This window comes from Oncorhynchus gorbuscha, linkage group LG02, assembly GCF_021184085.1.
Source record: "Oncorhynchus gorbuscha isolate QuinsamMale2020 ecotype Even-year linkage group LG02, OgorEven_v1.0, whole genome shotgun sequence".
NCBI classification, from domain to species: domain Eukaryota; kingdom Metazoa; phylum Chordata; class Actinopteri; order Salmoniformes; family Salmonidae; genus Oncorhynchus; species Oncorhynchus gorbuscha.
Window position 1 is genome coordinate 30,327,351 of NC_060174.1, and position 23,479 is coordinate 30,350,829.

The 23,479-nt window shown below is 40.9% G+C and overlaps 2 protein-coding genes across 4 annotated transcripts; both read left to right on the forward strand.

The window, feature by feature from the left end:
* The first annotated feature begins 1,692 nt into the window (after positions 1-1,692).
* LOC124000728 (aspartate aminotransferase, mitochondrial-like) lies at positions 1,693-10,042 on the forward strand. The gene is made up of 10 exons (XM_046307312.1): positions 1,693-1,876; positions 2,787-2,943; positions 3,126-3,254; positions 3,360-3,419; positions 3,554-3,715; positions 3,846-3,950; positions 8,194-8,344; positions 8,464-8,629; positions 8,721-8,871; positions 9,063-10,042. The coding sequence occupies exons 1-10, from the start codon at positions 1,797-1,799 to the stop codon at positions 9,183-9,185; spliced, it is 1,284 nt and encodes a 427-aa protein (XP_046163268.1). The 5' UTR covers positions 1,693-1,796; the 3' UTR covers positions 9,186-10,042.
* Positions 10,043-14,206: 4,164 nt separating this feature from the next.
* LOC123992494 (synaptotagmin 1-like) lies at positions 14,207-18,581 on the forward strand. 3 transcript variants are annotated; one of them, XM_046293686.1, is made up of 7 exons: positions 14,207-14,388; positions 14,988-15,134; positions 15,300-15,379; positions 15,633-16,028; positions 16,100-16,219; positions 17,101-17,212; positions 17,335-18,581. In XM_046293686.1, exons 1-7 carry the CDS (start codon positions 14,358-14,360, stop codon positions 17,643-17,645), a joined length of 1,197 nt encoding a protein of 398 aa, XP_046149642.1. In that variant the 5' UTR covers positions 14,207-14,357; the 3' UTR covers positions 17,646-18,581. The 3 variants fall into 3 exon arrangements, with proteins under 3 accessions (XP_046149642.1, XP_046149633.1, XP_046149652.1); XM_046293677.1 differs by having other exon boundaries at positions 14,253-14,388; positions 14,945-15,134; XM_046293696.1 differs by having other exon boundaries at positions 14,266-14,388; positions 14,953-15,134.
* Positions 18,582-23,479: the final 4,898 nt, after the last annotated feature.

The following is a 23,479-nucleotide window of genomic DNA, read 5'->3' on the forward strand; positions in this document are numbered from 1 at the left end:
AATATTAAAATGGCCTTTTCATCAGACTTGCTGTTTCAATCAGAGAGGAAAGGCAGACTAATATAGAAGCAGACAGGAGAGGAAGTCGTGTGGGTGATGGTAAGCTAGAAAGGGAGAGGTTTCTCGGAGATAGAAGTACACTTACTCTTGCTTCACTAACCCTAACTCACACCTCACTTTTGCTATACACAGCGGAATGCACTTAGTCCTTCCTGCATGAAAATGTTATCTGCAATTTCATCACTCAGTCATAGAAAAAGCCCACCGAACATCTCTCCCTTGAATTGAGAGAATCTCTACATTTATTGCATTTACGAACATTCCCACACATCTATTTCACATTTATAAACGATGGACTAATATTGCATCTAATATTCTATATCATAAGGATACATTTTGTGTTGTAAAATGGAGTGATAAAGCACTGAAAGACACTGCAATGACTGGACACGGTAAGCTACAGTAACCATTTGCATGCATTGGTAGAAACCTTATTTTTCAATGGTAACACTTTCAGTGAATGCAACCAACAAATAAAGCATTCCAGGTAAGGCTGTGCATGCTTGATTGCCGTTGGGACTGTGGTCTGTACAATCTAATCAATCTTTGAATGTGACATATTTAATGACAATAAAGAGCTGATTATCAACTTATTTAAGATGTCAACATTTATAGTAAGTACACTGGGTGGGCTAATAAATACAATATCAAATCAAATCAAATTTTATTTATATAGCCCTTCGTACATCAGCTGATATCTCAAAGTGCTGTACAGAAACCCAGCCTAAAACCCCAAACAGCAAGCAATGCAGGTGTAGAAGCACGGTGGCTAGGAAAAACTCCCTAGAAAGGCCAAAACCTAGGAAGAAACCTAGAGAGGAACCAGGCTATGTGGGGTGGCCAGTCCTCTTTTGGCTGTGCCGGGTGGAGATTATAACAGAACATGGTCAAGATGTTCAAATGTTCATAAATGACCAGCATGGTCGAATAATAATAAGGCAGAACAGTTGAAACTGGAGCAGCAGCACAGTCAGGTGGACTGGGGACAGGAAGGAGTCATCATGTCAGGTAGTCCTGGGGCACGGTCCTAGGGCTCAGGTCCTCCGAGAGAGAGAAGGAAAGAGAGAATTAGAGAGAGCATATGTGGGGTGGCCAGTCCTCTTCTGGCTGTGCCAGGTGGAGATTATAACAGAACATGGCCAAGATGTTCAAATGTTCATAAATGACCAGCATGGTCGAATAATAGTAAGGCAGAACAGTTGAAACTGGAGCAGCAGCATGGCCAGGTGGACTGGGGACAGCAAGGAGTCATCATGTCAGGTAGTCCTGGGGCATGGTCCTAGGGCTCAGGTCCTCTGAGAGAGAGAAAGAAAGAAGGAGAGAATTAGAGAACGCACACTTAGATTCACACAGGACACCGAATAGGACAGGGGAAGTACTCCAGATATAACAAACTGACCCTAGCCCCCGACACAAACTACTGCAGCATAAATACTGGAGGCTGAGACAGGAGGGGTTAGCTACAATAGCATTTACAAACCCGTATGGGCTGTGGAATCTTCTGCATGGAGACCTTGTATTTGATAAACTACTATGGGGCTGTATTGCTACCAAGTGGCCAATAATATGTATCACATGCTACTCCCAAACCTACAGTGCACTCAAAAAGACTGAACTCTTCTTCGTGGCGCTGTTGAGCACGTGGGGGTGTGCTGCAATTGACAGCAGAGCTACGTAGTACAGTGTGTGGGAACTCAGGAGACGGTTTTCCGTGCGTGTTGTGTTGAGTACCAGCAATGGCCCTGTTGAAATCTAGCAAGATCATCTCTATGGTCGGGGTACACCCTCCGTTGGGTGCGCGCTCCATTCGTGCCAGGTAAAATGTGCCCCGAGAGAACTGCTTTATTGACTAGCTACCACGTTAGCTGACAGCCATAGACAACTAGTCAGTGCAGAGCTAGCTAGCAGACGAACGACCCTTTGTCTTTTCCCTCAAAGGGAGCAGGTTGGTTGCTAGCTATCTCAAGACAAATGGACAACTAGCATGTTAGCTAGTTGGTTTTCGCAGTCATTTTCGGGTAATTAGCAAAGTAGCCAATGATACAACGTTAGGTAACTGATTTCATAGGCTTTGTGTGGCTGGTTGGCTATTTGCAACCTCGCCACCAACCAAGGTTGTTCAGTAGCTAGCTGCCAAGCTGACCTAACGTTACTTAACTAGGATCCAACGATGTGTTTTGGCAGCTAACTGGTAACCAGATAGCCACAGCTATAGTAGCTACATGCAGTTGGAGGAGTTGAAACAGCTTTAGCACTGTTAGAAATATTGGACTTTAATGTGTAGCAAACTAACAAGGTCACAAAACACTAACGAGCTTAGCTGGGCATGTAGTGCTTTTCCCCCTCCACATGACTGGTCAAGCATGTTTCATTACTGTACTGCTGGTGACTGGCTGACCACTGAAAGAAAGGAAGGCCCATCAAATGAAGCCATTGATGCAATAGATTATGACTTAAGTGTACGACAGAATGTCATCCTTGCAACATTAGTGGTTGGTTGTTGCCGCCACATGCATGCTGCCACATCCAACATTCCTGTGTGTGAAAGCAGACTAGCTTAATCAACTTCAGACTGTTAGGGGATTATCACCTAATTTGGATCAAATCCTACTTAGTGCAAAGGCATCAGACTACTTAATCGGGTGTACATTGAGTTGATGCAAGTCTGTAATTGACCCTTTCTATCTTCTACGGGATGGTTCAATCTCCTTCCCCAACGGTCTCAGCTCATGGTGGTCCGAGGTGCAGATGGGTCCCCCTGACCCCATCCTGGGGGTGTCAGAGGCCTACAAGCGTGACACCAACCCTAAGAAGATGAATCTGGGTGTAGGAGCATACCGTGATGACCAGGGCAAACCATATGTCCTCAGCTGTGTTCGCAAGGTGTGTAATCATTGCTTGATGATTATGATGATGATGACTCTCATTATAAACCTCATAACATGAGAAACAACCAAATTTTATGAGAGACTATAAGTTAAAAAGACATCAGCCTAGCTGCTTACAATCACTTGGACATAGAGAACAACAGACTTTGGCTGGACATTTACCCTCTGTATTCTTAGGCTGAAGCTCAGATTGCTGCAAAGAAGCTGGACAAAGAATACCTGGCTATTGGTGGTCTGGGGGACTTTACCAAGGCATGCGCCAAGCTGGCTTTGGGAGACAACAATGAGGTTATCAAGAGTGGCAGGGTAAGTTGAGCCTTTCCTGGAACCTCAGACATCCTGATTCCACATTCTACAGCACAGCTTTAGAAGCCTTATTTTGACCGTTTGTTGTTTATTCCTTGTTCCCAGAACATCACTGTCCAAACCATTTCTGGAACTGGGTCCTTGAGAATCGGAGCCAACTTCCTGGTAAGAGCCCTGTTCCTTTTGCTTTTTGTTATTTTATTATAGTTTTTTTAACAAATCCAACCGTCATCATGAATGCTAATGAATGAAAGTCTCTTCTTTTCCCCACTGTCTTTGTTCCTGCTCCCCTCCCTCAGTCCCGTTTCCATACAGAGGCCCGGGATGTGTACCTGCCCAAGCCCTCCTGGGGGAACCATACACCCATCTTCAGAGACGCTGGGATGCAACTGAAGGCCTACACCTACTATGACCCAAAGACCTGTGGCTTTGACTTCCAGGGAGCCCTGAATGACATCTCTGTAAGACATGGCACAGAAGCCTAATCTTCCCCTACCAATGTGTACACATTGTACTCTCCCTATCAATGTGTACTTAAAGTAACTGTTGGATTATAGATGAACAAATGTGTTATTGTTTCCTCTTATTCAGAAAATACCTGAGAAAAGTATCATCATGCTTCATGCCTGTGCCCACAACCCCACAGGAGTGGACCCTCGGCCAGAGCAGTGGAAGGAGATTGCTAACCTGGTGAAGGTAAACGCAACTGAATATAAAGTGATGTAGTAGGGTCGTTCCATGAAATGAGTGCCTTTTGCGTCCATTTGATATTTTAGGTAGGAATTGTCATAAATATTGAATTTGAGAAGCCTGTTATATTAAATGAAGTGCCCTTTTTAATTTAGACAACATGAAAACAAACAAACCTGTCCCTTATTTTAAGGTCAACCCTGTTAAATGAACTGAACTCTCCTTTTAATATGGTAAAACTATTCCTTAAAAAAATTGTTTTAAAAGAAAATTGAACATCTGATAGTCAAATCATAGTATAAAAGCAGGTGAGCTGATTCTACTCTTTTTGGCCATTTTCTGTTTTTTTGTGGAGGGAAACTGAATGGGTCGAGAATAACACATCAACTCTGTTACCCATAGATTAACAGGCTAGAAATGTTTTTTAACCATTTTTGGGTGATGAAGCTTGCATTCAATTGCCCCTCTCTGTTGCACACAACAAGCTTCTATTCCCCTTGTCACAAGGGGATTTATGGCTGATATTTACGTCAACCCTGTTACAGTTTTAGGGGGTGGGCAAGGCAATGGGTGCGGCTGGCCCATTGACGCTGCTGAATTTTAGAACACATTTTAGAGTCCCCTATCTTGGCTGTATAGAATATTTCGCATTTTAAAATCCCATTTCCTGCAATTCGACACATTTCTCCATAGAGCGGCAATACTTCATTTTGCAGTTTTAAAGCTAATTTCCTGCAATTTTATTACATTTTCCATGGATATTGCTGTTCTTTTGCTTAAACATAAAACAAAATCAATACGGCTACGGAGAATTTTCCATTCTCCCTGACTGTCTAGATTTTAATTTGGTGATTGTTAGTTCTCAAAGATTATATTATTTAAAAGATTATAGGTCATAATCTTTTCTACATACTTTATATCTGGTTTTAGTCATTTTAAATTTACACTGAAATTTGTTTTTTATTATGTTGAACATGTGCTCTTTATGACGATGTTAAAATTAGGTGAAACAAATGTTTTCTACTACAAAAAAATGTATTAAATTGGTGGAACGACCCAGTAGCCAGATGAAACCTAATTATCCACCAACCAGGCCAAACTACAGTGCCTTCAGATAGTATTCATATCCCTTGACTGAATCCAAATTTTGTTGTTAAACTGAATTTAAAATGGATTCACTATTTTACCAAATTCTCACCCATCTACATTCAATACCCCTTAACGACAAAGTTAAAATATGTTTTTAGACATTTTTACAAATGTATTGAAAATTAAATACAAATATCTCATTTACATAATTATTCACACCTTGAGTCAATATATGTTAGTCACCTTTGGCAGCGATCAGTGCTTTTGAGGTCAGTTCGATTATTTAAAAAAATTATCACGGATTTAGATGATTTAGGTTGAATGCTGTAACAACACAATTAATAAAACTCCCATGATGATAGTGACTGCTCTTTACTGCTTAACATATTTCAGTTGTGTGTATTACATTTGGTTATTTATTTAATTCCAAGTCATCATCTCATCTCTAGAGCTGCTGCATATGCTGTCTGACAAAGTTGCTATTTTGTAGTTCTTCAAACTAAATAAAGCATACTTTTATGACTGCTGAATAACAGCTATCAATCACTTAGATCATGTATTTTCAGGTAGAGCAGGGTTCGCAAGTTGCTTGAGGTGCTTAAATGCCGGGCAAATGTAGATTCAACCCTGCCTGCAGGATATAGATTTTTATGAATGGTTTTGCCAGACCCATCCAGGGATGTAGTAGAGGATAAATTCCGCTTACGCACCTTTTTATTTGTGAAATAGCATTTACTCGCATTTATTTAATTTTCATTTATTGCATTCCCAGCATTGAGCAACGCTCAGAAGGATTCTTGATCTGAGTTCTAATCGTACTTCCCTTTGTGAACGAGTGGAATCATAAATGATTCATGTATGCTCGTTATGTTTTACTGCTCCCCCGGATTTGCCAATTCAGCAGTGCATTCACTCACCACTCTGTCCGATGGGAAACTCCGACCACGACATAGTTCGTTTCACTTCTCGGCCTACCTCCGCTCAGACCTACTGTGGCAAGTGGTAGGGAGACGCCGCCGACAGTGGTTTTTGTAGTAAAAAAAAAAAAAAAAAAAACTTCCCTCGCCTCCTTCCGTGTCAACAGACATCCCACAAAACAAAAAAACCCTCTCTCTCTGAGAGTGAGTGTACAACTGGTAAATAGCCGATGATATTTCATTCTGATGTCTAGCTGGCTAGGTAGGTTAAGGGCTCTGGCTGTTAGCAAGTTAGCTAGCTATAACTAGCTGGCTAGAAGGATGAAGTTAGAAGCTAACGTTGAATGGAGCCTGACCTCAGCAGGAGCAGTTGACTGAAATTAAGCTAGCTCTAATCAATAGATTGGCTAGTATAAATTCTCATAACAAAATACCTTTTCTTTACAGTGAGTAGTGAGACAGACAGTGGTGAGTCAGGCTGAAGGAGGCAAAGCAGATACACAGAGAGAGGAAACATTGAAGCAAGCAGGCAGAGAGGTTAGTAGTACGATGGTTCCCCAACTCGGGGTCTGGGCCCCATGTGTTGTCCCCTTAAATTGAAATAGTGTCCCCTGAGAGAATCTTTAATTTTATCAAACACAATAACGTTTTTCTCTTCAAATGGGTATTGAATACAACATTCTATAGTTAACTAAGGTTCTTTTACACTGTCAGAATTCACTTTCATGTCATGTTGGGACAGCCTGGGGGACCTAAAATGTAGTGAAATATTAAGATGATTTAAATATAAAAAATTTAATATATACACTGAATAAAAATATAAACATAACCATTTCAAAATCAGTCAACATCATCAGTACTGACTTACCACTCATGTATGTAGTGAAACATATTGAATAGAACTTGTAAGGTAGTGATGAATAATAGTAAGTTAGTGTTTTTTTTTCATGAGGTTGTGGCGATATATTATTTACCACGTTTTATACACTAAACCATAGAATATTGCCCTGTTGGAAACAACTCCCTACTACATCGCACAGTTCAGGCTAGATCTGATTTATCTCCAGAGAAACTGCAATGTGCGCATTGAGCTCACAGGAAGAAAAAAACAGAACGAAATGGAATTCAAATCATTTAACCGACATTTGGTCAATTAGTTGTTTAAAAACAGAAAAAATTACCGAAGTTTAAGTTAATTGCTCAGCACTAGCAGTTTACAGCTGTGAGTCTCTAAGAGCTTTACACACCTGGATTGTACAATATTTGCACATTATTCTTTTAAAATGTCTGTCAAGTTGGTGGTTGACCATTGTTAGACGGCCATTTTCAAGTCTTGCCATAGATTTGCTAGTAGATTTAAGTCAAAACTGTAACCATGGCACTCAGGAACGTTCAATGTCGTCTTGATGAGCAACTCTATTGTATATTTTGGCCTTTAGGTTTTGGGTTATTGTCCTGCTGAAAAGTGAATTTGTCTCCCAGTGTCTGTTGGAAAGCAGACTGAGACAGGTTTCCCTCTAGGATTTTGGCTGTGCTTAGCCCTATTCTGTTTCTTTTTATTAAAAAAAAAGTCCCTAGTTCTTGACAAGCATATCCACCATGCTTGAATATATGAGGAGTGGTAATTAGTGATGTGCTGTGTTTGGATTTACCCCAAACATAACACTTTGTATTCAGGACATAAAGTTAATTTGTTTGCCACATTTTTGCAGTTTTATTTTAGTCCCTTATTGCAAACAGGATGCATGTTTTGGAATGTTTTTATTTTGTATAGGCATCCTTTTCACTGTCATTTAGATTAGTATTTAGATTAGTATAATAGTAAAAAATAAAAATAAAACTCTGTTCTGCTCCTGAACAAGGCAGTTAACCCACTGTTCCTAGACCGTCATTGAAAATATGAATTTGTTCTTAACGGACCTGCCTAGTTAAATAAAGGTCAAATAAAAAAATGTGGAGTAACTACAATGTTGTTGATCCATCCTTAGTTTTCTCCTGTCACAGCCATTAAACTCTAACTGTTCTAATGGCCTCTTGGTGAAATCCCTGAGTGGTGTCCTTCCTCTCCTTAGGAAGGACGCCTCTATCTTTGTAGTGACTGAGTGTATTGATACACCATCTAAAGTGTAAATAATAACTGCTCAAAGGGATATTAAAAGTTGTTTGTTTTATTTTTAAAGTCCAGGGTTTGTGAATACTTTCTGAAGGTACTGTACATAACAAGTTATGTTTTTCTCTTCCAGAAAAGGAACCTCCTAGTGTTCTTTGACATGGCCTACCAGGGCTTTGCTAGTGGTGATATTGACCGTGATGCCTGGGCTGTCCGTTATTTCATTGAGCAAGGCCACAACATTGTGCTCTCTCAGTCCTTTGCTAAGAACATGGGTCTCTATGGTGAGTTATGATAATTGCATTGGTCAAATTTGAGGATAATGTTTTGGGGGAAACAAAATACCATATTTATTATTTAAGCTAAGCAACATGCCTTGTGTGGTGGTGTGTGATGTCTTCAGGTGAGCGTGTTGGGGGCTTCACTGTTGTGTGTAAGGATGCTGAGGAGGCCAAGCGTGTGGAGTCCCAGCTGAAGATCCTCATTCGGCCCATCTACTCCAACCCTCCCATGAACGGGGCGCGCATCGCTGCCACCATCCTCAATACACCAGACCTGTACAAAGAGTGGTGAGTAAGTCATCCACGAAATGTCGTATTTCAATTGTCGCATAACCAACATGATACGGGCCCAGTTGAGTGACGGCTCTTCTCTCCCTAGGCTGGGGGAGGTGCATGGCATGGCTAACCGCATCATCACAATGAGGGAGCTGTTAGTGGCCAACCTGAAGAAGGAGGGCTCCACTCAGAACTGGCAGCACGTCATTGATCAGATTGGCATGTTCTGCTTCACAGGGCTGAAGCCTGAACAGGTAGAGTAACTGTTGCTGAGACTCTACACTGTCTCATAATATAGTATGTGATTTCCATTGGGTTACTTACTGGTAAGGAATCATTGGATGAAACATCGAACATGGCTATACTTATAAGTATCTGTCTAGATATTAAATAGCTTAATATGCAGTTGATGAGTCGTTATGAGTAACTATTCCAACTTGTGCAGGTGGCGCGCCTCACAAAGGAGTTCTCCGTCTACATGACAAAGGATGGGCGTATCTCCATGGCTGGCGTCACCTCTGGCAATGTGGGTTACCTTGCACAAGGTATCCATGCAGTGACCAAGTGAGATGGCTAACCAGGAGTCACACCGTAGTCACCACCAGAGGAAGGAGGGGCGGTAGCGTCAGACAGGAAAAACAAAACAACTTATGTAAATTAACCCTCTCCTCTGCTTTCCTTTAGGGAAAGAATCAAACATAATAAGATACCATAGGGTTATTTTATTTTGAATTTCCTGTTGGCATTGTCTAGATATTTTATGTTGGACTATCTGTGACTAGGTTTTTAATGTGTGGTTCCCTGAAAAAATATCCATGGAATTCTTGAATATTTTTTTTTTTACCCTCCCTCAGACATGCATGCTGTGGTCATGAGCTCAAAATATCTTGTGTAAGTCATACTTGACAATGAAAACTAACAAGCACAATATCACTGTTTGGAATCATGTCTTATATTGCAGCATGTCCTCTCACTTGGCCTGAGCACACCCTGTCTCTAAGAACTGTGCTCAACTATTGGCTGTGATATGGAACACCAAAGTAATAATGGTTAAGACATTTTTCTAGAAAATTCTTTACTAAAAATACTGTCTCTTTAAGGTAATTGTATTGAAATGTGCGTCTAATTTATTAAGGATTAATTTACAAAACCTTTTTCAAAAAAAGATGTCAGGTGCTGCAAACTTTTGTTTCAACTTTAATGCCAGTGGAACCTTTCTAGGTGATGGTACTGGGGTCATGGCACTTGTTATATGTGGGATGATATGTGCTGCATGGAGTCCCTGGTTGTGATGATCCGCCAGCCACAATGTGTGTTAAGGATGTTATTTTGCTGTTGTAACAGAAGAGCACTGTCTAACAATCAACAACTGCCACATCTCCCATGGATACTGTACCATTTAATTAAACTGATTATTTATATACACTACCGTTCAAAAGTTTGTCCACTAAAATAACATCAAATTGATCAGACATACAATGTAGACATTGTTAGGGTTGTAAATAATTGTAGCTGGAAACGGCTGATTTTTAATGGGATATCTACATAGGTGTACAGAGGCCCATTATCAGCAACCATTACTCCTGTGCTCCAATGGCACGTTGTTAGCTAATCCAAGTTTATCATTTTAAAAGGCTAGTTGATCATTAGAAAACCCTTTTGCAATTATGTTAGCACAGCTGAAAACTGTTCTGATTTAAAGAAGTATTAAAACTGGCCTTTAGACTAGTTGAATATCTGGAGCATCAGCATTTGTGGGTTTGATTTCAGGCTCAAAATGGCCAGAAACAAAGACTTTCTTCTGAAACTCATCAGCCTATTCTTGTTCTGAGAAGTGAAGGCTATTCCATGTGAGAAATTTCCAAGAAACTGAAGATCTGGAACAACGCTGTGTACTACTCCCTTCACAGAACAGCGCAAACTGGCTCAAACCAGAATATAAACAGGAATGGGAGGCCCCAGTGCACAACTGAGCAAGAGGACAAGTACATTAGTGTCTAGTTTGAGAAACAGATGCCTCAAGTCCTCAACTGGCAGCTTCATTAAATAGTACCTGCAAAACGCCAGTCTCAACGTGAAGAGGTGACTCTGGGATGCTGGCCGTCTGTCCAGTTCCTCTGTCTAGTGTCTGTTCTTTTGCCCATCTTATACTTTTCTTTTTATTGGCCAATCTGAAATATGGCTTTTTCTTTGCATCTCTGCCTAGATGGCCTGGATCCCGAAGTCGTCTCAATGTCAACAATGAAGAGGCGTGTTTTGCGGGTACTATTTAATGAAGCTGCCAGTTGAGGACTTGTGAGGCATCTGTTTCTCAAACTAGATGCTAACGTACTTGTCCTCTTGCTCAGTTGTGCACCGGGGCCTCCCATTCCTGTTTCTATTCTGGTTAGAGACCGTTTGTGCTGTTAAGTGAAGGGAGTAGTACACAGCGTTTTACGAGATCTTCAGTTTCTTGGCAATTTCTTGCATGGAATAGCCTTAATTTCTCAGAACAAGAATAGACTGACGAGTTTCAGAAGAAAGTCTTTGTTTCTGGACATTTTGAGCCTGTAATCAAACCCACAAATGCTAATGCTCCAGATACTCAACTAGTCTAACGAAGGCTCATTTTATTGCTTCTTTAATGAGAACAACAGTTTTCAGCTGTGCGCACATGATTGCAAAAGGTTTTTCTAATGATCAATTAGCCTTTTAAAATTATAAACTTGGATTAGCTAACACAACGTGCCATTGGAACACAGGAGTGATGGTTGCTGATAATGGGTCTCTGTACGCATATGAAAAAATCTGCCGTTTCTAGCTACAAAAGTAATTTACAACATTAACCATGTCTACACTGTATTTCTGATCATTTTGATGTTATTTTAATGGACAAAAAACATGTTATTAAAAGAAAACACAAGGACATTTCTAAGTGAGCCCAAACTTTTGAACCATAGTGTGTGTAATATATTCTGTATACTGTATGAACTCTTTTGACTCTCATTTTCAGGAGCATGAAAGGTGTTTTGTTGCTTGCACATTGCCTTTTAATCCCATGCCCCCTGATTTTCAGTGTGTACTGCCCTCTGACTTTCAGTGGTGTACTGTACATCACAGGCTGCTGGTGGCACCTTAACTGGTGAGGACGGGCTCATAGTCATCACTAGAACAGAATAAATGAAATGGTATCGAGTGCAGCAAACACATGTTTTCTATGTTTGATTCCATTTCATTCACTCCATTCCAGCCATTATTATGAGCCGTCCTCCCCTCAGCAGCCTCCTGTGGTGTATGTTTCTGAGGGGCCATGGAAAGCACAGTTCAGGCGCCCTATAACACACTTTCCCTCAAAGCCAAGCACTGGTTTTTATTTTGTGTTGTGAAAGAACAAGATTAATGGTGGACTCCACCTTGTACATTATGGAATGCAGGGTCACAAATGTTCTAAAGCATGTCAGTAGAAGCTTTGAATGGGTTTTCAATCTCCTGCTCTGAGGTTCCAGGACTCTGACACCATGTGGTCTCAGGAGTTAGAATTATTTTATTTTGCACATTAGGTGGAAGCATCTGTTTCTGTTCTGAATAGACACAGATTTTTAACTACTGTACGTACCCCTGATATTTTTCTGGCCAACATCACTATCCACATTTGTTTCATAGATTCATTAAACCGAAGTTAATTTGAATGGTACAAATCTGATCATCGTGATTGTGCACTGTATTCTTCTGAGTTTCTCAGATTTCGGTAATGTCAGACCAGTGTAAGTTCTCTGTAAAATAAAAATGGTTGCACAGTTTGTGTAAATGTCAGATTCTTCCTTTTCAGCAATGATTGAAGCACAAAGTGAACTGTATTAGTGAGAAGGTAAACTTGTCTTACCATAGTCGGGTAGGCAAAGGGATAAGGTGCTTTAGGCCTAATACTTTTTTTTGAACTAAATGACTACACACATTAGGCTACATTTATTTTCCATGATGTGCTATGTAGGCCTACTGTTGATGTGGTTATTGCGCCCTCTGCCTTTAATTAGATGACTAGGCTAAACCACTGAAGTAAATCTTTGTGTACTGTAGAGTCAGTAGTCACTACAGTGCATATGAAGAAATAGGCCAAAATATCTAATGGCTTTTCATAATAACCATGAGTTACGCTTAATTTTTGGGGACTAACGTTAAAGGTGACAGGACCCAGGCGAGGCCTCAGTCTGCAAATAGTGGAATTCTGGTGATGTGAGCTCTGCTCCGGGTAAGATTATTGCCAGAAACCTAGCACAAAGGCTGGAAGATGGCGAATGCATGCAGCTGATTATACACACTTCTAGACTTCCCGTGGACCAGTTCATACATGACACATTCTCCATTCAGGCTGCAAAGGCGTTGATTTCCTCCTTAACTCGATTTAATGGCAAGAAGGTGGAGAAAAAAACAGGAGAAATATGAGGACGACGAGCACGCAGATGTGCTTCCCTGAGGGGGTTTCTGACAGTTTGTACAGAAATTCTTTGGTTGTGCAAACCCATCAGCTGTCAGGGTGGCTGATCGCAGATGATCCCACAAGTGAAGAAGCCGGGTGTGGAGGTCCTGGACTGGCGTGGTTACACATGTTCTACAGTTCTGTGGCTGGTTGAACGTACTGCCAAATTCTCTAAAACAACCTTGGAGGTGGCTTATGGTAGAGAAATCAACATTCAGCTCTGGTAGACATTCCTGCAGTCAGCATGCCAATTGCACGCTCCCTCAAAACCTGAGACATCTGTGTCATTGTGTTGTGTGACAAAACTGCACATTTTAGAGTGGCCTTTTATTGTCCCCTGCACAAGGTGCACCTGTGTAATAATCATGCTGTTTAATCAGCTTCTTGATATGCCACTGTCAGGTGGATGGATTATCTTGGCAAAGGAGAAATGCTCACTAACAGGAATGTAGACAAATTTGTGCACGAAATAAGCTTTTTTTGCATATGTGCATATGTGACTTCTTTGTAAACCACAAATTCTAAGAGGATATTCAATTATAATATGTTATTTCTGAGCAGTGAATGATCCAGTTCTTTATGTCATTATATAGAAATATCCCACTGTTATGTCTGAAAGGGTGATGCATTTTACGGCTCTCTTTTCCAATGAAAAGCATTTTGGTGTTATTACATAATATAGTAATGGAGAGTATTTATTTGCACTACGTGTCTTTAGAACATTTTGTAAGAATCCTGCAAAATAACATTTATCCCATGTGTTATCCCCTATGACGAATAGTAGGAGTTTTTCTGATGTTAGATCAATCTGAAATACAAGTTGTGCACAAAAGTTTTTAGAAAATGAGGAACAAGGAAGTGGATATGATTTTAAAAAAACGTTTTCATCCATATGTTAAGAATGCTTTAGTTTGCTCTTTAGTTATCCAAACACTGTTAGGTAAATGCTGAAATAATTTAAGCCCTGTTTTATTTTATTTGCACTATCTTATCATTCTTCTGGCAGCTATTTGGGTACTGCATGTGATAAACCTTATCTAACAGTGGCTTTGCAAATAGTGCTGGTGGAACAATGAGCCAGAGAGTAATGTGAAACCGTCTATCTACAAATGTCAAGGCTGCTTGTGGAGAAAGTACAATAAGACGAGGCAGTCTGGAAACTTCCTTAGAAACTAATCAGACCTGTTAAACCAGGTGGTGGATAGGCAGGTACTGATAGGATCAGTAAGTCATTTTGCCAGAGGATTAATGTATGGTAATGGAAACACAGGTGACAGACAGTGAATGGAGAGGGACAGACGGATGATGTCATATGGTATTAAGTCTTATTTTCTTACTTCACACATATCACATTGTGTTTAGTCTTTTGCCATAACTGTAGTTCTATCAGATGATGTTTGCCAGTGTGTCACTGTATATTTGTATCTGCCAATTGTAAATTAATAGACAGAATAGAGTGATTAAGGATATAGGGTGACTTTATTGATATGTACAGTGCTTGTACATTATGTAATACTGTGACATGTTATTGGGGAGCCAGATGACATGATAGATATCTTTAGTTTACTTATCTGATGTAATCTCCTTGTTATGACTGTTATGACAGAGTTGTTATACAGCAACACTAACGGAAAAATGTATCTCTAAAATGTAAATATGCATTAAGAACCTATGATGGGTCGAACATGAAACTGTTCAAGTAACATTCCATAGAGGAGACTGTGGTCTAAAGTTTGTTACTGGATCTCATGAATGTTGTTTAACCATTGAGAATTGCACCAATTTTGCATATACTGTATGACACCAGGGTCAATATATGATTTGAATAGAACATTACAAGTGCTGAAATCATATGGCATCCTGCTCTGCAGGGTTTTAGATGGCAGAGAGACATGTGTGTCCTTCCCACTGTAGACCTGTCTATTGGGGACCTACGCATGCCCTTCAATGAAGAGGTCAAGTATTGTATCCTGGGAATCTCTGTAACCCTCTTCCTGATTGCTATGGGCATTCTGGTGTGGCAGTTATACCGCTACTGCTCACAGGCTCCAAAGGAACCTGGTAAGTTAACTAAATAAGTTATCAGTTGGTTGTTGGTTAAACCATATATGGGTCAAGCACCAACGTACAGTAGAACTGGATGGAATAATAATTAAAGTACTGAACATTCTTTATGGCAAATTCCTATATGTTTTGGATGCTGCTTTAATTCTCTATTCAATGCAGTGGATGACTTACTTTCATCTGATGGCAAGCCAGCAAAGACAGAAGACCTCTACATGGAAACCCAGAGGCCTAATGTTAAGGTTAGAGCACTCTATTACTTGTAACTATTAATTCCTTTGGTTACTCACAAGGAACGCTCTCCCATCTTGTCTTATGTCTACACTGAAATATGGAGCAACAAGCTTCTACTATGATGAATTGCTAACATTCTGTGTGTATCTTTGCAGTCGTGCTGTTCTTGAATGGACGTAAATCAAACAGAGGGCTTATCTCAGTGAGTTGTGGTTTAGAGAACGCACTGAAATAGACAGTATGACCATATCTGTTCCCCAGGTGGAGAAGCTCCATGAAGAGGCACAGAGGTTGAGCCGTTGCCTGTACATGGGCAGCCATGTGGAGCTGCCCGGCCTGGGGAACCAGCTGAAGGGCTCCCTGCGCTTCTCCCTCTACTATGACCAGCTGCAGTCCAGACTGGTGGTCACCGTCCTGGAGGCCCGGGGCCTGCCGGTCAGGGACTTCAGCCACAGTGTGGACCCCTTTGTGAGGGTTCGGCTGCTATGGGCCAAGCATGATAATGAGGAGGAGGAGCAGTCCTCTCCTTCACTGCAGTGTGTGCTCCATGAGTGGCAGTCCCGTATGGTGAAGGACAGCAGCAGCCCTACGTTTGGGGACCAGTTCTCCTGCTCTATGGAGGAGGAGGATGTCCCTCACACCACCGTCAGGTTTGAGGTACATAACGTAGTGTTACATTGATTAGCTAATTAAATCAGATAACCAAAATATTTTCCTCTTTTCTGCAGGTCAGAGACTTTGATAAGTTCTCCAGGCATGGGTTATTGGGAGAGGTCAGAGTTTCTCTGTGTGATATGAACATCTCATACCCTCTTGAAGTACTGGAGGATCTACAGACACCACAAAAGGTGGATGATACACTCTATCTGGACCTACACTCCGCTACGTATTTATTTGGACAGTGAAGCTAAAACATTGATTTTGGCTTTATACTCCAGCATTTTGGATTTGAGATCAAATGTTTATGAGGCGACAGCTCAGAATGTCATCTTCTATTTTAAGGTATTTTCATACATACGTTTTACCGTTTAGAAATGAAAGCACTTTATGTGTCTAGTCCCCCATTTTGAAGTATTTGGACAAATTCACTTATAGTGTGTTATATATATTTGTTATTTTTTGAACCCATCCACTCTTCGGAGGACACATCTTGTTTTTTTAATTATTTTTTTACAGCTTTTCTGCTACATACACAGTACCATTCAAAGGTTTGGATCCACCTACTCATTCAACGGTTTTTCTTAATTTGTATTACTATTTTCTACATTGTAGAATAATAGTGAAGACATCAACACTATGAAATAACACATGGAATCAGGTAGTAACTAGAGAAGTGTTAAACAAATCAAAATGTATTTTTGTTTAACACTTTAGGTTACTACATGATTCCATGTGTTATTTCATAGTTTTGATGTCTTCACTATTATTCTATAATGTAGAAAATAGTACAAATAAAGAAAAACCCTTGAATGAGTAGGTGGATCCAAACTTTTGACTGGTAAGAGTGTGCAAGCTGGCATCAAGGCAATGGGTGGCTACTTAAATAAAGGTTATTTAAATAAAAAATATAAAACGTTTGATCTCAAATCCAAAATGCTTGAGTATAGAGCCAAATTCTAACTTTTAGCTTCACTGTCCAAATAAATACACATGGGAGTGTATGTTCAAATGATATCAAACCTGTCGGTGTACTGTCATGACTTTAGTAATACAGTATTACCATTTCCAGGACATGGTTGGAGAGGTGCTTCTCTCTCTGAAGTACCTCCACACCCTCCAGAGACTGGAGGTGGGTCTGCTGAAGATCAGGGCACTGTCTCAGCAAAGTGAAAAAGACAAAGGTAAATGCCACTTTTCTTGTGTGATAAACTCATTATTGAGCAGACGTTGCATACTGTTGCGTTGTAGATACAGGTAGGATTGATTGGTGATTGTTTAAAAAAAGTTAGTTTCATTTTTCTAGTTCGGTTGTATGCCCGGATCAGTGTCCTCTGCAACCAGTTCAAGCTGCGACACCAGAAGTCCACTGCTAAGACCCTGTGCGAAGTGACCGTCTTCAACGAAGTCATGATGTTCACCCTGCCAGACCCACAGATCAGGGCGTGCTGCATTGTGGTCTCTGTGTACAAGATCCATGCAGCCAGGAAGTCATCCAAACGCCTGGTTGGCCAGGTCACCTTTGGAAAGGGAAAGAGGTCAGAGGAGGAACACTGGTGTTTGATGATGCGATCAATTTGTCAGCCAATAGCAAAGTGGCATCCGTTGTTGATCTGAGGTCAGCCAGGCCCCCTACTTTGACTATGTTCTTGTAATGTACAGATGGTTTTCACAAAATCTAAGATGAAACCTCATACTCTTCCATGTATAGTGACTATGCAGGACAAGCAAATAGAAAGTGGCAACTTACAAGAAATTGTTATCTTGATAGATGTGTCTCACCTTTAAACCCCAAGTCGAAGGTCTTGTGAAAAAGCTTAGGCTCAAGTTAAGTTTTTATTTTCATAATAAGTCATGTTTTTCTTTTGAAGTGCGAAAGAGGCTTGTTTCCGATACTTTTGTCCCTGTAATTGATTATGGTGATATCTTGTACATGTATGCCCCTGTGGAGTCATTATGTATGCTGGACACTGTGTACAATGGGGCGCTGAGGTTTATTACTGACTCTAAAGTGCTCACACATCACTGTATCCTCTATATGAGAGTGGGCTGGCCTTCATTAGCTCTTCGGCGATTACATCATTGGTATTTATAAGGCCATATTGAAACAGCTCCCATTTTTGTCCAACAAACAAATGAAAACTATCGCCTGTGCTCACTTGACTGTGTTTTGGTGATTGTGTCTAAGGCCGTACGGAGAAAGGGAGACAAACATTCCAGTTCCAAATTAAAGGAGCTTGTCCCTTTATATTAGTTAAAAGCTAGGTTAACACTATAATGGGAAATTATGGAAAGTTATGGAAAATGAAGTGGGGGGCTGTCAATATTTTGACTCCTAGTTGCACCACACTTTTCCAAATCATATTGCTGTTAAGTGTGTAAATTGGTGTTTTTTAAACTGTAGTTATTTGTGTTTTACGTTGTAAACGTGTCTGCAACTCTGTGTGCTGCTATTTTGGCCATGTCTCTCTTGTAAAAGTGTTTAAATCATCTCAATGAGACCGAACTGGTAAAATAAAGGTAAAATAAAAAATGGAAATGTGTGGAGGACCAGGATGACTAACATTTAGTTTTTCAAGCTATTTCTCAAAATTGATATCACCTCTGTGAAATAGACTATGCTTTACTATTATACTATACTGAAATGTGGATAAATCATAAGTTCCAGCTGCTCACCTGATATGAGCAGTGCCTGATCACCTGTGAATATTAAACACTATATGCAGTAGGACACACAAGCTCACAGAACGGGACCACCGAGTCCTGATCCGCTTAATGAGTAAAAATCGTCTCTCCACAGTTGCAACACTCACTACTGAGTTCCAAACGGCCTCTGGAAGCAACTTCAGCACAATAACTGTTCGTCGGGAGCTTCATGAAATGGGTTTCCATGCCCGAGCAGCCGCAGACAAGCCTAAGATAACCATGTGCTGTGCCAAGAGTTGGCTGGAGGGATGTAAAGCTCGTCGCCTTCAGACTCAGGAGAATTGGAACCATGTTCTCGAGTGATTAATCACACTTCACCATCTGGCAGTCCGACGGACAAATTTAGGTTTGGCGGTTGCCAGGAGCACGCTACCTACCCCAATGCATAGTGCCAACTGTAAAGTTTGGTGGAGGAGGAATAATGGTCTGGGGCTGTTTTTCATCATTTGGGCTAGGCCCCTTAGTTCCATTGAAGGGAAACATTAACACTACAGCATGCAATGACATTCTAGACGATTCTGTCCTTCCAACTTTGTGGCAACAGTTTGGGGAAGGCCCTTTCTTGTTTCAGCATGACAATGCCCCCGTGCACAAAGCGGTCCATACAGAACCTGTTTGTAGAGATCGGTGTGGAAGAACTTGACTGGCCTGCACAGATCCCTGACCTCAACCCCATCAAACACCTTTGGTATGAATTGGAACGCTGACTGCGATCCAGGCCTAATCGCCCAACATCAATGCCCGACCTCACTAATGCTCGTGGCTGAATAGAAGTAAGTCCCCGCAGCAATGTTCCAGCATCTGGTGGAAAGCCTTCCCAGAAGAGTGGAGGCTGTTATAGCAGCAAAGGGGGGGACCAAATCAAATAAAATAAAATCAAATTGCATTTGTCACATACACATGGTTAGCAGATGTTAATGCGAGTGTAGCGAAATGTTTGTGCTTCTTGTTCCGACAATGCAGTAATAACCAACAAGTAATCTAGCTAACAATTCCAAAACTACTACCTTATAGACACAAGTGTAAGGGGATAAAGAATATGTACATAAAGATATATGAATGAGTGATGGTACAGAGCAGCATAGGCAAGATACAGTAGATCGTATTGAGTACAGTATATACATATGAGATGAGTATGTAAACAAAGTGGCATAGTTAATTAAAGTGGCTAGTGATACATGTATTACATAAAGATGCAATAGATGATATAGAGTACAGTATATACGTATACATATGAGATGAATAATGTAGGGTATGTAAACATTATATTAGGTAGCATTGTTTAAAGTGGCTAGCGATATATTTTACATCATTTCCCATCAATTCCCATTATTAAAGTGGCTGGAGTTGAGTCAGTGTGTTGGCAGCAGCCACTCAATGTTAGTGGTGGCTGTTTAACAGTCTGATGGCTTTGAGATAGAAGCTGTTTTTCAGTCTCTCGGTCCCAGCTTTGATGCACCTGTACTGACCTCGCCTTCTGGATGATAGCGGGGTGAACAGGCAGTGGCTCGGGTGGTTGTTGTCCTTGATGATCTTTATGGCCTTCCTGTGACATCGGGTGGTGTAGGTGTCCTGGAGGGCAGGTAGTTTGCCCCCGGTGATGCGTTGTGCAGACCTCACTACCCTCTGGAGAGCCTTACGGTTGTGGGCGGAGCAGTTGCTGTACCAGGCGGTGATACAGCCCGACAGGATGCTCTCGATTGTGCATCTGTAGAAGTTTGAGTGCTTTTGGTGACAAGCCAAATTTCTTCAGCCTCCTGAGGTTGAAGAGGCGCTGCTGCGCCTTCTTCACGATGCTGTCTGTGTGGGTGGACCAATTCAGTTTGTCTGTGATGTGTAGGCCGAGGAACTTAAAACTTACTACCCTCTCCACTACTGTTCCATCGATGTGGATAGGGGGGTGTTCCCTCTGCTGTTTCCTGAAGTGCACAATCATCTCCTTAGTTTTGTTGACGTTGAGTGTGAGATTATTTTCCTGACACCACACTCCAAGGGCCCTCACCTCCTCCCTGTAGGCCGTCTCGTCGTTGTTGGTAATCAAGCCTACCACTGTTGTGTCTATTTTAATCAAGTGCACAAATATTCTTAATTTATGGTAATTGTTGCATGTCAGCATCACTAGAACCTTGAAGAAATCCATGTTTAGTAAAAACATTCACATATTTATACAGTCTCCGCTCTGAAGTTGGACTCCCACAAGCAGTTTATGTATGTTCATCCTGGTCTAGCGTGTACCTTTGTTGACCACATGAGGGTGCTCTGCTGTTACTTATTAGTAGTGATGAGCTTCGGCTATTTTCGGTGTGCCAAAAAGTCTCGGAATGCCCGTCGACCAGATTGACGCGCTGTCCCCACTATTTAATCATTTTGTAATTTATCTGCAGAAAAACGTTGTTTTAAGCTCTACATGCAGGGGTAGCAGTGTGCCATTTAGGGAGCCAAATGAACAGCTCTATTACCATTCAAAGAGCCATTTGTTCGACCCATCACTACTTATTGGTAATGCTGCTTTCAAGACAACTCGGAACTCGGAAAAAACGAAGTCAAATTTTGACATCAGTGATTTTCAGATCAGCAAGTCGGAACTCTAGAATTTAAAAAAAAGTTTTTATTTTTATTTAACTAGGCAAGTCAGTTAAGAACAAATTCTTATTTACAATGACGGCCTACCGAAAGGCAAAAGACCTCCTACGGGGATTAAAAAATAAAATATAGGACAAAACACACATCATGACAAGAGAGACAACACTACATAAAGAGACCAAAGACAACATTATTATTATTATTATTATTATTATTATTATTATTATATTACAACATAGCAAGGCAGCAACACATGATAGCAGCACAAAACATGGTAAAAACATTGGGCACAGACAACAGCACAAAGGGCAAGAAGGTAGAGAATGCATCACGACTTGGAATTCCGAATTGGGTGATTTCCGAGTTCCCAGTTGTTTTGGATGAAGCATAAAGGCCACATATGCGTCATGTGTCACACGATTACGGGTTGTTCTTTTGCACGACGCAACGCAGAGTGCCTGGATATAGTCATTAGCCGTAGTATATTGGCCATATACCACAAACTCCAGAGGTGCCTTATTGCTATTATGAACTGGATACCAACGTAATTAAAGCAGTAAAGAGAATGTTTGTCATACATGTAGTATACGGTCTGATATACCACAGCTTTCAGCCAATCAGCATTCAAACCACCCAGTTTATAATCATTCATATATATATACACACTGTAGCTCAGTGGTTCTATTACTGTACTTTACCCAGTTTACCAGCTACTGTATGTAGATAAAGGTGAAATAAAGGTGAAATAAATGATACATTATTTATTATCTAGTCAGTTCTGTCCACACATGTGTCTATAATGCTAAGACATAACTGTCAACAAGACTCCCATGCCAGACTATACAGCCATGACGGTAGTCTGAGGATATGCAATATTCATAGACATGTCTGGCTTTGCGAGATCAGTCAACACATATTCTATCATGCAGTGTTTGTCCTTGATGTGGCTGTGCTGCAACAATCATGAGGAAAAACTGAAATGTGGCAGCTGAGTCATACCCCAACCTTACTCAAGACTAGAGAATGAAGAGCAAAGAACAATCAGAACAGAAGAGAGTTCTTTGAGTTCAGACTGCAACCCCAATACATGTGCATCCCCAATCACAAAATGAAACACCACAAAACTCCTCTCAACACTGTGAGCTGCTGATGTGAGATTAGTAGCCAGCTTGCATCTCACCCTTTCAAGGCCATTCCCAGGCAGTGCCCACCCCTTCTCCAGGGCAATGTGCTGTTAGCTGGCTGATACCCCCCTCCCACTATCTCCTCATTTGTCTGTCCGTGAACAGAGTCATGAGAAAATAAACCCAGAGACCTTGCAGTGGAAGGGGCTTACTGCCATGCCTTTAGAGGGGCGGCAGTCTGCCTGCAATTACTGTCCACACTCTTCATGTTGTACAGCTGTTAGAGAGGGGAGATTCTGTCCAGTCTACTGAGGAGTTTATACAGTGGAATGCACAGTATGAACAGACATAATGCTCTTTAAGTGGTCATGCAGCTTTCAATCTCATAGTTCCCTTCTGTTTGAACAATGAAAAGTATCTCTCGTCACATTTGATTCAGACTGTAGTAAGGTGCAGTTAGAAAAAGTGCAGTTACGTCAGTCATTAGCTGCCCTGCCATTTGGTTTATTGCTCAGTGTGAAATTAGACGTAAACATTTAGCCACTGTTGTTTACCGCTCTACTAAACCTCCTGGGATCTCCCACAGTGAATACAGCTGAGAACTTCACCTGTGGCGTTCTCTCATTTATAGAAACGTAAATTGTGTGTAGAAAAACAAAAACGAGGTGTATTTTACAGATTGGCTTTGAAATGCAAGTATGGGATGTCCTGGTTATAAACAGAACAGTTATTTGCTGCAAGCCACAGCAGAACTTGATACTGTATACAGGACTTTCAGGATATACTGTAAGTCAGGTATCACTAATGGGTGAGCAGTCAGCACACTTTACGCTAGACCATTACGTAAGTGACATGCAGCCAATCATCTGAGAAAAATGTCAATTCCATGTGGTGTACGCTTGCTATACATATTCCGAAGGTGTATCACATCCGGTCGCGATTCGGAGTCCCATAGGGTGGCGCAGAACTGTCCGTCATTATAAATAAGATTTTTTTTTAAACTGACTTGCCTAGTTAAATAAAAATATATATTCCCAC